At 41.8% G+C, this 16,866-nt stretch overlaps 1 protein-coding gene across 1 annotated transcript; it reads left to right on the top strand.

Moving 5' to 3' along the window:
- Positions 1-264: 264 nt before the first annotated feature.
- Positions 265-16,860, top strand: T265_00825 (hypothetical protein; the record flags this gene model as incomplete). Its single annotated transcript, XM_009164697.1, has 2 exons — positions 265-407; positions 16,812-16,860. The coding sequence occupies 2 exons, from the start codon at positions 265-267 to the stop codon at positions 16,858-16,860; spliced, it is 192 nt and encodes a 63-aa protein (XP_009162961.1).
- Positions 16,861-16,866: the final 6 nt, after the last annotated feature.

The following is a 16,866-nucleotide window of genomic DNA, read 5'->3' as shown; positions in this document are numbered from 1 at the left end:
GAAGCCGGAAGGCAAGCAATTGGTTGTGTACTTCGGAAGAAAGCTAGTCCATTTTCCATCCTATGCATATAGGCTCCGGGTCTGTGTGAATCCCTGATTCTTCTGGTAGGGATGAGGGAGGAAGGCTTCTGAGTTGGACGGGAAAGAAAGTCTTGGTTAGTACCACTGAACAGTCTGAAGTGACTCGCAGTGCTCTGTCAACCGATTTCGAATAGCGATGTTACTGAACGCTAGGTCTTTTAGCAGCAATGATACAATGAGGGGATGGATGGTGGGGATCCGGGGTTTATTATTCGCTTAGAGGAAGACGTGAACAATGGCAGTATTTTAACTTATCAGGTGGGTGCAAACTTGAGACGCACACTAGATTACTGGGGATCACAGCTGTCTCCAATGCTGACTGGCAGGTTGGTTTCCCTGTCTGAGAGAAGACGTAGGCGCACGGATGTATAAAGCATAAAGCCTTGTCGTTGAACCGCGTATGTTAAAGACGGTGGCCTTTATGTTCCCGTGATGGGGTGCGTGGTTCGCGGAAAACTGTTTCGGGACTTGTAACTACAGTGTTAACAGTAGCTACGAGTTGGTTGATTTGCGTTTGCGCCAGATCGAGTCATCCTAGAACCGGCTCATCACTAGACTTACTGTTGTTGTGACGCTGAGGCACTTAAATGGTTTGCGAGGCACTCAAGGATTTTCTCTGCTGTCTTTGAGAGTGACGATTGCGGGACTTTAGACTGGGTGGCCAATATCTAACGTGTATTTAAGGGAAGACACTGCATCCATAGTTGCTTTAAAATCGATTCATCCGACGAACTGGCGCAAAGCAGACTTTGCCTGTGTCGCAGGCGTTTTGATGGTGCTTGATCGCCCAGTTCGACTCCCGAGAGCAACTTCATGGGATTAGTTCCATCAGACGTTGCTGTCCGTTTAAGAGTCCTGTACTAATTTAATACCGGCGTAGGATTAATTACGTTACTAAAATTCGCGGAAACCACAGTGGAAAGCTGAGGGACCACGTAAGAAATCATGGTTTGTTGTGGGTTTCTCTAGTGGAAGTGGAAGAAATGAACCAAATTTTGGAGTTTGACGGGATTTTCATCCAAGTCAGTCTTGAGTCTGTTCTCATTAGACATGACTGAACTAGTGAGATACTAGTCTGTGTACATGTAAGAGCGATGGGAGCTCTTAGCTACCGGAGAGGAAGCAAAATTAGGCGCGTTCTAAGGAGTCGCTAATGAACAGAACGAACTATTGTTGTAAGTTGAATACAATGTCACAAGCAACATAATCCAAGGAAATCATCACTCACAGTTCATACAGAGGTAATTTCGAAGATTCATATTCACACCACGAAGAGGTTCTATTCTCCTGGTATTTCTACCTCCAATGATGTAAAATGGCAGGTCCAGCATTTGGAGCAAAAAAGTTTTCAACCTTCGGAATAGGTGATAGTCAAGACTGTTCAACCGCCGGTAACGACAACAGTCACTCAGCAAAAGAAGCAAAGTCCTATTGAGCTCAAGAAGTGGGAGTTTGTTTTTATATTTCATTAAGGCAAATTTTGTTTAACGATGTAGACAATGCTGACAGGGGGAAGGAGGTTAAAGTGAGCAGGAAAATGTTATACATGTATGGTGTTTCACGATTTTCACTGTCTATCCTCAAATCGTTGCAGCCACGTTCAACGAATTGCACTTTATGAATGCAAAACACGTACCGGATGACTGGACGAACCTGGTAAACCTCACCACTGATACTTTTGCATCCTGCTCTTTATCAAAGTGAGAATATTTCTGTCTGCTTTATCCAGATTGACAAGCTTCTCGCTCGAAGAGACCCGCACACCGGGGTTTTCGATATCTACTAGAATTCACCTCGTTATCTCACCAGTGAGGAAATTACCAATACAGTTTTTGCGGCACAAACAATTAAACAAGCGTGTTGGGAAGAGCTAATTGGTCAGCAGGGTCAAACTTACCCTTAGAGGTTTCACGCATAACGTTTCTCTACCAGTTAATGAAGCTTAATAATGTGGTCGACGTACACCTTTCCCGGCTGGAATCCGGCCTGTTATTCACAAGATGTGTCCTCATGCGCCCTCATAAAACGAGATAAACAGAATAACGCAATCCATTTTGTCACAACGAAAATCACACCACTTCCTCGGTGCATGTCATATTCAGGGTGAACAACTTTGAAAAAGGGCACAATTATCCGCTTACCGCCGTTTACACGGGTGGTATTTCTCTCCCAGACAGAGACAATTTAGCCATGCACCAAGTGGGGAATTGAAATTCATCAGTGAGCATGGCCGGTGGATGTCCGTCAGATCCGGCAGTTCAGTGACGCTTGACGGACGGCAAGTACATTCCTATCTCTAAAGTGTTATTCAAAGAGTCCACCCGAACAGTTTAAGCGTTCTTCTTTTTAGAAATAAATAGAACTATCATTTTAGCTCAGTGTTTCGCTTCCCAGAGGCAGCTCTTGGCCCGTGGGGCGCACAAGCTGAAATCATTGCCGCACATTACAAGAGGTTATCGCTTCCCTCAGCTCCGTGGCTTCCTGATCCATCTGCTTCTTTTTGCCTGCCTCTGACAAGTTGCCCGTCAATTTACATCATACCCTCAACTAAGGAAAATGCTCTCCCAAACTTTCAGCAAGTTCATAGTTTTGCTCAAGATCCGCTGCTTAGAAGCAGTTGACTGCGTGGTTCCACAAGTAAGACTGCTAGAAGCTTTCGAAGTTGTGGACGGACCTTCCGGTTCGTGGTTCGAACACAACCGCACCATCTAGACTTCTGTCTACGCTTGGGTAACCTGACAGGTCGGTAACTTAAAACAACCGCACTTGGGTATGGCAGCACACGTCAATACGGAACGATTCCAGTGTATATGCAAGAGTGGCCTGTTGTCCAGCTTGTTTCAGAGTGAGAACGTTAACGGCTGCCAGATGAACTGATTTTCCGAGTTTAAAGGAGACCGCCGTGGCTCAGTTAAGCGTAGATATTGTAGCTAACAACACCAGGCGACGAAAGAACCTGTCAGTATTTCATGAAGAGCCCACGAAGATATCACTGCAAAAAGGGCAAGGAGGTGAGAAGGAACAAAGATATGAAAAAGAAGGCAAGTGGATTCCAGCAGTAATCCATTCTCGCTTACTCGCTCTTCTGTGTGCAGCAAGAAAGGCTGACTGATGCCACGTAGCGATCGATGTGGCACTAGGTTTTATGCGACTCGTGGATGCGGAGAATATGGTGAAAAGCCTAAAAAGATGTATAGTGGGTCTTTTAAGAGCTCATACCAAAGCAACCTTGACGAAGTTAGGAGTGATTATGGTAGAACATCTGTGGTGAGTGACCTCCAAATCCGCTCTGGAGTGAGCAGCTAGTGCGCTATGTCCGTCTTTCAGTGAACAGTTGCGGTTACTCGGTCACAGGTGACAATAAAATGGCGCCGTGGACCGTAGTTCACTACTTTTATTTTTCGAATCGAAAAACTGAGGTCGAAAGCTTTCTATTCCGGTATTTCTGTAACAGTTGTGTGAAATTTCAACTTTATGGATGTCTGTTAGCAAGCGTGATGTGCAACGAAAAAGACAATGTCAATAGGACTAACTGCAATCATTTGTGGCGGCAACATAATCAAACAGTGAATTTGAAGAGATCGTGTAACGAAAGTTTGTTTCTTGCATTATTGCATGAAGAATGTCAACCATTTTCATAACATAACAACCGCAGATGACTCTCTTTGCTGAAAAAGTCAGACTCGAATTACCCAGAAAAATTGGCCCATGTGTTGAGCAATTTTCCGACACTTGTAGCTGACAAACGACAAACGCCTCAAGAAACCACCCTTCCTCTGTTAGTTAGTTGTAGGCTATTAGTTATCAAGACTTGAGGTCAGACAAGGCTGTCATCTGGATTTACTCAGCTTCCGTTAGTTCGAATTTACGAAGCAGCGCCACATTTTACGTTTTATATTTCCCCCCCGGATAATAAAAAGCCAAGTCTGACAAATTTTGAACCCAACTAACACGGTAAACTCGAGTACCCATTTCGTTCTCGTATATTTGCCAACTAACCAGTGAACTCTGGACTCAAAGACATTAAAGGACAAATACGGAAAGTCTATCAGTGGACACTGTTAGGACCAGAACAGAATTTCTGGACAAACTTGGATGGTCCTTTAGAGTCAAAGAATTTGCCACCAGAATACACCTAATGACAGAGTCAATGTAAGAAGTCAATGAAGAAGTATATCACAAAGGAGAGATCAAGCTGGATTTTAGGTGAGTTCCCCCTTGAAAACCAAACTGGTATGCAAATGATTGGATTGGTCGAATCACGCGCAATTTCGGTTCGGACATAAAATAAGGTCGACGGTAACACGGGGACTGCTCCTATCGGATAAGCTCTAAGAACAGCCAACCCGGTGATGGGCTGTCGAAGTATCTTCAGCAACTTATGTGTAGTGTGTAAGGTCCATTGGGAGTATTCCGATACTCTGAAACATTAGTGGACTGGTGCATCACATTCAACTAAAGAAGAACATCATGAACGAGTGGTTTAGTTGGGATTTGGGTGGATCTACCGTGAAAACCAAACAGGCATAAAAATGTGTCGAGAAAAGCACATATTCTAAGTCCAAGGAAACCCAAACATTATACCAAGTTTCAATGAATTAGATTGTTTGCATCATCTTCAGTGAATTGGAGAACACGTAAGTTCTGTCTAGTAAACAGTGTGGAGAACGCTGAGGTCAGCACTAAAATGGACGTACAATTTTTCAGAGGTAGGGTCCTAAACCTGACTTAGGGTTTGTCACTATCTTCAGTTAAAAGACAGAAGCCTATCGGGACTGAACCCCACCGATACACACGTAACTGTGGAGAAAGACGTGTAGGCAGAACCGACAGGAGTCTCAACGTCAAAAACAACGGCCACTTTTCCTGGTGGGTTTAGAACTTAATGACAGACAAAAACTTGCCTGATCGTATATCCCCGTCGTCAGAAGTTAGCAAATATCTTTTGGTCACATGCCACCGAAATGTCTTGACCTAGTTATCTGGTTCAGATATCGGGACTCAACTGTTCGTTGAGAACGTTGCATTCAATCGATCCGAGCCCTGGCCCTAAAACGTATCTTGTTTCTCTTCACTGATCTATCAGTTTTCAACCACGTGACTAACCCCCTTTAGTAGAGACCGCGAATATTTAAGTTTCTTGTTATAAGTGCCTCGGTAGCGACGAACCAATACGAGTGCATTTAATTACCACGCCTAGAGTTGCCAGTAGGACAGATATTTGAAAACCCCCCTACTGAACTTGTATTTGTTCACAGCTGTCTGACGTTGACAACCTGAAACAGAATGGAGAAACTGATGCTTCTCCAGAAATTCTCAGAGAATGAAGAAAATATGGAGGTGGAATTCTAACATGCGACTACATGCTTATCGGAGAGTAGTTCTAACAGCTGGACTAAGGTAGGATGGTCTTGAATTTTACATATTTGCAGACGAAATCCTTAATGATTTGCCGCACGACCAGCTGGTGGATGAGCTACTGAAAAACCTTGATATTTTTGTGGGTCCCGCGTGTGAACTCCACAACGGACTAGACCGACGAGGAATGGAAGAGTTTCATCAAATTTAGCAGGAATTCACCCTTCCCACAATCTTTGACCAGGAATCATGCCTGGATCTCTCATCCCGGTTTTCGGTGATTCACATGACCGATAAGATGAGGGGGGAGGCAAACACAGGTATAATCGATATAGATTGTTAACACAAATACCTACAGACCGTACTTGAAAGTCGCCCTCGAAACCCAAACTATGCACCACTTTCACCTTCACTCCTACATCAGCTGCGGTCATTTGTTCCGCTTTACCGTGTGTGCACAGGGGGGGGCGAGGGGTAACGCAACCATTGGAGTTGGCGTGCAGCGTGGGCGCTAGATTCATTGTAGACAGTCACATGCATCTGCTGTTCGAACTGTTTAAAATAAATTCATTACAACTGTTAATTCGGTCCTCAAGATGAGCGAATTCACACAAAACACCTACCATCCAAATAATCAAGGTTTGTCAAACCTCAGAAGGGTGTGGTATATGTTTCGGTGTCAAAACCGTACTCTCATGTCTGGTGATGTTAAAAAGCAGAGAATCACACTACCTACCAGTGTGATTTCGTTTCGTGGCCTTTCTGTAAAACAGTCTACCGTAATTCGGGTTTCAATTTTGACTTTTATGAAGCGCTTTTGCGCGATAAAGTTAATGCTTCGCGAAAGATGAGTACTAACTTCTTCCTTCATCTCCCATCTCCTTGGTGCCGTTCGCAAGTAATCTCAACCATGTTCTCCCTTTCGTTGTCTCACTTGATGCGAAAACATAGTCATTACATTGGGTGAACGAATGGTTGCAATGAAGCAGGCTACTGGGGGTAGTGTGCTCACTGTTCGAGCGAAGTTTGGATCTACGGAAAGGAAGGCTAAACCTATCTTCTCGTTTGTCAAGCCCAAAAATAGGGCGTTGGTTCGGCCAATTTAGCCGAGCTATTGTAAACTCCCAGCTACTGAACCTGTTCAAATATTACTTCGCATGCCATACATGCTTAACCCAGTACCTTCGTTGATGTCATGAGGTATTCAACCCAGAGAGAACAAGCTGTTGAAGACTAGTTTAGACCCAGGGAGTGAGCTCATGATGCACTGACCTAAGGGAAGTAGTCTTGCGAAGCTTATGTTGTGACATCTTTCCTATCCTGTCACTGAACAATCCGCAATATCATTCTCAGTGCACGTCAGTTTCCCATAGGTTTGTGATAAAATTCGGATGGCCCACAGGAGGACAAAATTAAGGAAAATCAGCGTTCCGCAAATGGTTACGTACCAATTCAAAAGAACCATGTTCGGAACAGGAAAACTCAACAAAATCGTCTTCGATTTTCTGATGTTGACTCTGGTATGCAGGCAACACTAAACAAGCAGTCCGGATGGAATGTTCCGTTTGAAAAGTGGAAGTTACGCGAATTTGCGGATGTCCTATAGCACCGCCATAATGAAGGCTTGCCGTCACCGCTCCGTGTGTGTTCCACGGACAAGCGTCATCATCACATGTTTGTTTCAGTAAATGTTGGTACGAACCGCAACATGTACTGAGACGTCACGTTTGTCGCCAAATTTAAAAACAAACTCCCGGGGCGAGGAACTGAATCGAGTCCGTTGAGTGTTCACTGTGATTCGCATTTTGCAGAATCATTTCTGGAGTTGACGATGTATGCTCCATGATTCACGTTTGAATTTACTGGTTCAAATATATTTCAGTGCAAGCAATTGAGAGGTGTCCCACCATCTAAAACAGAACGTAAGTTGTATCACTGGAAAAATCAAGTTGCATCTAGGTTTAGGGGCAGCCCTCTTCCTGCAGTAACTGTGAGCCACAGATCAACAGACTTCTAACGGCTAGAATTGCACTGTTCCAATGTTAGCCCTTTAAAATTGAGCAAAAGGTGCGTGGAAATACAGTGGAAATCAAAAGTGAAGGGTCCCCGATTAGCTAGCTAGCAGAATGTAGAAGTCGACCAGATCCGGATCGCAGGAGAACTTCACTGGCATTACCAAAAGCGTAAAGACAGCAAGCAGTTTATCGGGCAACACATCATTTCGATAAATCAATAACGTAATCGATTGTTACAAGAATGAAACCATTTAAATTTGTTTTTAGACGCAAACCCATCCATGAGCGTAATATTTTTCATCTAATTTTTTTCCAAGTTAGGCCTCAGATTAATGGATTAAGTAGATGAGGTGACAGATCCAAGAAAAGAGCCTGAAGCTAATGGCTTTTACTCAAATTAGAGAGAATAATATAAATTTGAGACAGGAAAACCATTCGTATGAACCAAAAAGGATGGACGTGGTTGTGGAAAAGTTCATTGATCCCCGTTGTAAAAGAGGTTAGCTCAGTTTCTCTGGTTGGACCGGTAGTTCTATCAAGGAAATTCAGCCTGAAAAATTCCCAGTCTTACCAGCGATAGACATTATTATTCTTCACAACAGGAACGGAAAAATGCTTTCGTAAACAATAAAAAAATAGTAAATTAAGTGGCTGCGTTATCTGCTCATTTTAGTTTAGTTTCTCTTACAACAGAGTGAAGAATGTCCTGAAGTTATTTCCTCAGGAGGTGCAAAAACAATGTATGTACTCGAGAAATACACTCATTTGCAAAGCAATGTGGTTTTCACGAGAGACTCAAATTGATTTGCGAATGAGTGTATTTCTCGAAAACAGCCCAATATGGGTTCAAGTAGAACATAAGGTTGACGGAAATTCCGTGACTGCGCCTACCTGATGAGCCCCAAGAAGGGCGAAACCGATCGTGGGCAGTCGAACAGTTTTCAGCAAACTTGCGTGTAGTTCCCTTTAGGAAAATGTATGCACTCCTTAGGTTGCTGAAATCTCTTCGACAACTTGTGATTAGTTCCGCCCTTTTTCATGCTCATCAGGCGGGTACACTCCTCAATTTCCCGTCAACCTTGGATTCTACCTGAATCATAATCGTTTGCGAAGTACACTCACTCAAGCCCCGGGAATGGCAGAATCGATCGTGCGTAGTCAAAGAGTGTTCAGCAACTTTATGAGTGGTTTTCTTCGAGAAAATGTTCATAGTTATGTGACAAGGTAGGTTCTTTTATTCTACGGACAGTTGAAAATTATCATAAGGGAATTGCATCGTCGATTATTAGTAGTATACACCTAACCAACCCTTTAGATTGTATATGAAATTGGGTGAAACAACCTTTAAGAAAAACGCTAATTCCTTCTGTGCTTCTCCTTTAAAATCTTAACATTGAACCTTTTTTATTGGTAGAAATGGGTCAAAGTGTGAGATAGTTTGGAGCCTAAGGCACAATATCCTAAAGTTAAGCTCCGTACACACAACTCAAGTTTCGACGCTTTGATTGCTTTCATCTAGCCCAGCAGCATCCGAATTTGACAAGTGAACGGTGCGAGCCTTGAAAGGGTTGTATATTCCCCAGAAGCAGATTTTCGCATGCAAAAGAAAACGGATTTTGATGGACACTAAACGGGGGTTACTTGAAACCACGAGTTCCAAATGCCAAACAAATCAAATGCCTTAAAATAGACAAGCGAAACTTCTCGGGCAACTTCCAAGTGACGAAAAAACGGGACACAGAGTTCAACTTCTGCTACAAAAGATGGATCATGATGCGCGGCTGAATTTCTAGCTACTTAGGAAATCTTTGGCAACTCATGAGTTTTGTTGTGCTTTTACTCCACTACGTGGTCACCATTTAACAACTCCAGAGCTAAAAGAACACAGTTAAGTAATCAGTGAAAAAGTGCGTTTTCATACTTCAATGTAGGTGAACGTTGGCATTACCTAGTCATGTTCTAAAGTCTCGGGAAGGAAGTACATTAGATTCTTTAATTTGAACCTTGGTGCTACACTGCATCTATCAAGACAAAAGTTCTCCGTGAATCATCAAGCGTTTTATCATGAAGTGGACAAACCGCTGTTTCTGAAGTGCTGATTGGTAAAAAAAACCAGCCCCGGAACTTTCGATAAGTTCACCGCTTTCGTCAACAGCCAGGTACTTTATGATCCAATTATGTTTCAAAAAATCATCGAGCAGAACTTTGGGGGTGCTCTTTCTTGGGGTTGTTCTCTTTTCTATCTTGATGTGCTTCAACAGCCTTTCGTTACAGTCAGAATCTTCAAACCGAACCGATGGATTCTGCGCTGAAACTTTCTCTGCTCAACGATCAATTCCAAGCTGGTAAGGCATGGACCGTAAGCACTGTTCTCGCATTTTACTCTCGCTGCCCAAAAAACCGTCGCCTAAATACAGTTGCCTTCCAATTAAGAAGTGCCTGTCTACGGATCATCGGATGCACCGTACGGAGAGTAAGGGATACAGTTGCCTTCCAATTAAGAAGTGCCTAAGATCTGTCTACGGATCATCGGACGCACCGTACGGAGAGTAAAGATCCAAAACAGTTAACTGCAGTGTTCAAGCCTTCCACACTCCCTTGATGAACCTAATTAAGGAAGAAGGTGATCGTGTGGCTGAGACATTCAACTAGGTTTATATTTTTCGTACTTGGTAGTCAAACTGATGATTTTAAAAGTTACCTCTGACAGAGCAGCGCGTCTCAGCACAACCCATTATGTTGAACCATAGAATTCCTAGGCATTCCATTTTTTTTTGACAGAACAGCCAAAATATCTCAATTTTTTCATGAAACAGGCTTTCACCTACCTTTTGTTGATGACTTTGGACAATCCCAGTGAGTATCAGAACCCAGGCACTTGCCATATAAGATTTCGAAATGGAGAAAATCTGCCCCTGACATCGGCGGAAATTGAGAGTGTACCATGTGTCAATCCGAACAGCATCTACGGAATGGTAAAATATATAATATATTGTACTGTATAAAATATACATTGTATTTATAATATATACAATATAATTTTCAATAAACAAAGGATTCTAACGTACCAGATTCTTGTATGTCCACCAAGCCTAATGGTGGGAACAGCTTGTAATTTCTATGTGGCCTTGTAAATCCGTTTCACTCCTGAAGAAGGTTGCTCATATTGAGTCACAAAACTTTGGCGTGTTTTTTCTAAAACCAGCAACCTAAACCTAACCCAATAATAAGTGACGAATGCCGCCGTGCGGTTCACACTGTACAACCTCTCGGAATTACTGGTTACACAAATTTCGAAAAAGTTTGAGACCTTCGGATAACATCATCGGGGTGATTATTCCACAATAGTTTTGCGCGCACAATTTACCAGCAAGAAGATTCAACAGGCTGCCATACAAACAGCTGGAGATCATTGTAATTGACGACCTTTCTGTGACTTTTGTACCCATCAGCCAGTTAAGAAACAACATTCAAACCAATCAAATCAATCATAATTCGTAACCACTACCAACTTGTTTCAAAATATTTGACTAAATGACATCTCGGATTTTTAGTCCATAAATAACATCCGTGGTATAAAATTTTTGACCGTAAACTAATGCCGACCACGTTTTCTGACCCGTTGGGTATATAAGGTCAAGAATGGCAAATTCCCGAGTTCCATGTTATGTCTAATCTCCTTTACTAGAGCTACACAATGAAAGCAGATAGAAACATCAATCCTAGAAGCCGGGGTTGAATTATAACGATTTTGTGCGCCTGCTAAAAGCAATCAGTCTTCATGTTTACGAATAAGCCCAATGTGCTTAACGTGCTATATGGATGGTGCAAGAATATCCTTAGATTAAGGTCTGTTGAGCATAAAAGCAAAACAAAATGAGTGAGTATCAAAAGTCTTACCTTTTCCGAAGGCGATAGCATAAAAATCCGATGGATTCCCCCGGTGTGATAAAATATGGGAGTGCGTACCAATCGAACTCAACCGTCTGCTTTCTCGGTTTGGTTACGGCTTGACAATTTTGGACCAATCAGTCGATTCCAACCCGTTGTATTGTTAGAGAAAAGAAGGGATTTCCCCACTTTTACTCCATCAGCCTCTAATTCACATTTCACTATACCAGTTCAACTTCTGCTCACTTGGCTCAAAATGTCCTCTCCGGTTGAATATGATTGGCCAGAGTCGTAGGGGAAGGCAAAATGACAATGCAAAGCGGTGTTCCTTTCCCTACGTTTGCCCATCCTGGTTGAAGCTCATCTAAGTAAACAGTGAAAGTCACAAAAGAGGGGGATAGGGGTGGTAATCAATACTCAAAATGCAAGGTAGGAGTTGCTGCTCATCCCCTATCTTCCACTCAATATGGACATGTTTACTTTGGTAGGACCGTAGGACTGGACTCACATAATAGGTCAACCGTTCATTCGTACATTATTAACATTCTTGTCTATGGGGAGAACACTTTGCCTGGATAGGCACACGCACAACTCAGTCCCCACCCTCAATCTCAACACTTCAGTCCATCGTCAGTCCTCAACACATTCAAAATTCATTGAACTCAGCTCCCATGGTGTGTGCTTCATCTCCAAAAACCCTACGAGCTGCTTACGAATTGAGAAACCTACCGCGGTCCTTAATCGCCCGAGAATTGCTGCACAACTATACTGTTCATAGTTAAACATTCATTTTCTGGCGGTGTACTTTTAAACACGTTTCCGGATATGCCCTCGCGCGCCTGCATGTCCACGGGTGTGTGTGCAATATTTTGCCACTTTATTATTCATAAAGGTGAGTGACTTTTCATTTGGCCACACAGTCAACACCTCTCGGTATTATTACTATTACTATTACGGGAGTGTATGGGAACGTAGTCAATAATGCAAGGTGAACTGCAACGAGTCCTGTTGAACGGAGTTGTTTTGCGGCTCACAACCATGAATGTTTCATGTAGTCCGGGGATTGGATGGAATCGCGTCACAATACGTTTTTTGCGCACACAATTGATTTAGGCTGTTTTCTTGAAGAATGGTTACAAAGCACAGGAATTTTGTTTAGGTTGACCGGATTTTGTGTTCAGAGAGGACTACTCTCATTGGCTACGTGTAAACCACCGCGTGTGATGATTTAGATGGGGAAAGATTACGTAGGGCAGGATTGATCGTGACACTTTTCTACTCCTGCTAGTCGTGAAAGACATCAACCCAGCACCCAACTAGACAATTCAGGAGACACCCATTTTACATTTGCTAAGCTAATTTAAAGCCATTATAAGGGAGCACTTACAGGGGTATTCGACTAAAATGATTAGATGTATTCCGCTTTGTTTGAAGTTCGGCGCCATCATGGCATACGTAAGAAGTTATTCGCATTGTGCAATTGATTCGTCATTCTCACTCACAGTTAGCACCACACTCTTCCTACTACATCGAGTGAGGTTTATTCGAAAATTGCAGACATTTCCCTTTGCTTTCGATCCCTTTTTTTCTAAAAACGAAAACAAATTTTAGGTCATTTGTCGGCAGTCATTTCACAGAATACACTCTAATATTACACAAACCGCAAAACAGTCAGCTGATAAAAACTCGTTCGTCTAGAAACCCGGTCCACTTCCGGACGTTGGTTTTTTACAGAAGATAGAGAACAAGATCATTTTATAACCTATAGGAAAGAAACAGATAATGTGAGAGAGTTGAGTTAATACGATATGATTATCACTCTTATATCAAGTCGAGGTCTAGAAGGGACTGGAAAAAGTTACCTTTGACGTTGTAAATATGGCTTCATCAAATCCGAAACCTAATGAAACCAGTTGCCTATTGCAAAACCCTAACACAGTTTGAAAATGAGTCAGTATCAAACAGGTTTAAAAGGAATAAACTAAATATGATGGAGCTACTGTATAGAATTGACCATCTCATGTCAGAATATACAAACAAAAGAACCCAACGATGAAATGTGAAAAGGTCACAGTTGGATTCAGCCGTTGCCGAGACAAAGCTTATAGGAGCTTTTTGTTCACGGTTGTCTGGGAAAAGTATCTGGACTCTCCGCTCTTAGGGTTATCAAAACACTTCAGGATATCTGACTGGATATAGGTTCCAGTGTGCTGAATATAACGAAAGAAAAATGACATTTGATACTTTGCTCTGCTCGTAAAACTTGGTTTAGACGACAACCGTGACCAGACCCTATATACTTTGTACGGTATACTGCCTCTGTCATTTGAATAATCCATTTTCAACATTGGCTTTTGGTGTAACTTGAGCAGTTAGAGTGATGACACAAAGTCTTTACTCTTCTGGTAGATGTAAAAACACTCTCGTTTGAGTAGGGAACTCTCAGTGTTTGTTGTGTTTAGGCTTTAGTTTGTTAAGTTGTGATGCTGTCTAGTGAGCAGAATATAACTGGTAGTTACAAAATAAATACAACAGTTCACGAAATACACTTGCTTGCACATCAGTTTGGTTGTAACAAGAGCTCGACTGAGTCCAGCCAAATCTCTCGTTCATGATTGATGAATGCGTTGAACAAACACTGATTCATGTTTTAGTTGGGGTGACATTCGAGATATTGCAGTGTATTTTCTTGGAAGAAACTGCTCGCAAGGTCGAAGAGATTCCAACAACCTACCGAGTAGTTTCTCGTGAAAAAATACCAAAATATTTTCTTGAGTTACTTGTTGCTCTGCTTGAGTGGGCTATAATTGAAACTACACACATTCTCAAAGTGAGCAGAAAAAGAATGTTCTTTGGAGACAAGTTACGCACTGGATCATTGTAGGACGGTCATCTAGAAAAGGCGACAGTTTTTCACGACATACTTCGTTTTAAAAAACTTATCAATCACGGCTTGGTAACTTGCTCATAATTGCTCAAGAACAGTGCTATGGCACTCTGACCAAGGAATGTTGGAAGTCCCAAATATGAAATCAGGGGCAAAGTTTATTACAAGAAACTTCACACCTGGATAACAAAATATTTAGCCTGCTTGAATGAATAACATGGGTTGCGGCATTACGACTGATGTATCTGATATTGAGAGAGATTCTATCCACAGTATGCATCGTTTTTGACGCATTCAGTACCATGGATTGTGAGGTTTGCACTCAAAGTATTAAAACAGGCAATGATTCACAGCGTTTTATATATAATACACGGTGCTCTGATGTATATATGCATGCATATTTACTTACATAATAAATCTGATATTCGACGATCGTTTGCTTGGCATTGATCTAAATCAAGAGTTTTGGCAGTAAATACCAATTCCAGGATGTTCAGAAGTAAACTGACTAATCCCTACCAGAAGAGCTACAAATGAAGCCCTATGTAGCTTCTTTCCATGGAGCTTCCCAGCTCGTTTGCAGAATCTGTGTACTTTCTGTCTCGAATCCGTTCACTTTGCTGTTTCAGCATACTAAAACCCCTATCTTTCCAAGTTCCATCTTTCGGACCAAATACAAGATATATGAGCGAACCACATATTCTCAAAATACTGCAAAGTAAAGTCCCTCTATTGATTATTCCAAACACCAAAACCTACCTTAAAATAACCATCTAAGTTCAATTCTACCAACTGTTGAACAATCCCTTGTACTTATCAGACTAACCACTCACCGTTAACTCCCATATTCCCTATCAGACATCGTACACTAGATACACTAGTACACTAGAATCTTTTACACTATCCAACCCTTTGGAATGACCACCTCTGCTCAGTCTCGTAAGTGGTTGGTGTGGAGTGGCTTAACTTGACTATGTTTGTTCTTGATCAATCACAGGAATTCTCTTCTATCAAAATTGTTCACCCATGAGGTGCTTCATGAGCTATCATAATTTGACTAAGAAACCAACGCTGAAGAAAGCTTCTAACGAATAAACTAATGCACTTGGAGAAATACAATTATCAGCCAGTTTTGAGAACTGGCTGACATCTGTGGCCAGAACGGCCACAAATCATCTTATTCATTCTTGTCGGTTTACAAAAGACGCTATCATGGTGTGCGAAATTCTTTTACTGCCATCTTGATTTTTTAGTCTTCGCACAAAGCAGGATTCTAAAATTGTTAAACTTTATGAGCCAAAATGACTGGTCTCTGACAACATCATCAAATTTATTTGCAGAGAGCATTCCAGCATCATGTTACTCCCTGAAAAGATACAGAACGGTATCAGTGCCACTCCAAACTAAACGCGAAATACTAACACCTCTCAGGACATCCTCAAATATTTATCTCCAAAAGATGACGTTTTTCGTAATGTACAGTGAAGTGTACAGGAACTTTGTACCTCCGTGGTTCCACTCACCTGGACTTAGAATAGCCTTCTCTCTCTATACGTAATCTCTGACAACAAATGTGACAAGTGTTTTTGACGATCAAATGCCTGCAAGACAGTCTCACACTCGATACCAGGGAGGAAAAGAATGACTTCATCTTTCAGGCAGCGCGGAGTGAGACGATGCCACGTTGAATCGTGATTTTTCCACCTGATTTTTACTTACTAAACGAAATCAACTTGGATTTGAAGTTTTAAATAGAAAAATGCTTTTTCATTCTTTTCAGTCCCATGGTAAATATTCGTCACTGACTTCCAACCACAAAACTAGGAGATTCTCCATAGCGAAATACACCCTTGTACATATATAAATACAACAGACTGTCTGATATTTGTGTATGTGCCCACGAAATCATAAGACTGAGGCGTATGCTTGTTAAAAGCAACAGTGTTCAACAGCCAGTTTGATCCGTTAAAAAGTTTAATAATCCTACGCTGGCTTGTTTTGAAGCTTTGAACGTTAACCACAATCGATTAAGAGTTCCTAAGCTGTATTATTGTCTAATCCGTTTGTTTATTTACTTTTCACAACGTTTACTTCTGCCTGTCATTATTACATTTGGATTGTTTTACATGAATCTAAATCATTTTTAGAGCATTGATTGTCTGAGCATTTGGAATACCCCAACTTACGATCCTTCTAAAACTTCGAATAGGAATGAATTTGATGATCTCAATAACTGTCGGGCGTTATGTGGAAACCGGATGTTATTATTCTTGACCTTTTAAAACGAAACATATGGTTCTAGCGAATCTCACAAGTCAGCTATAGTTACAGGAAGCGTTTACGCGCATGAGGAGAGCCGGCTACCAAGTTGCTTTGATTTTCGAGTCTTAGCATTAAATGAATGGTTCTTCTACGTTAACATTATACGAATGCATGGAGTGAACGGTTTTTCAGTTAGTCAGTCATATGACTAAAAGTTTGGATTTCTTGACGTTATTCACGAGGGCGGTCTGAAAATGTCAACTGGTTATTTGCAATGCTCGTCTCAGGAAACAAATACATTTTTGTTCCAACTACAGACAATGCTCGATTTTAACTCCTGTGCGAGATTTGGGAAATGATCTTTGACGAAGT

This window comes from Opisthorchis viverrini (assembly GCF_000715545.1).
Source record: "Opisthorchis viverrini unplaced genomic scaffold opera_v5_8, whole genome shotgun sequence".
NCBI classification, from domain to species: Eukaryota; Metazoa; Platyhelminthes; class Trematoda; order Opisthorchiida; family Opisthorchiidae; genus Opisthorchis; species Opisthorchis viverrini.
This window is presented reverse-complemented; position numbering and strand designations above follow the sequence as displayed.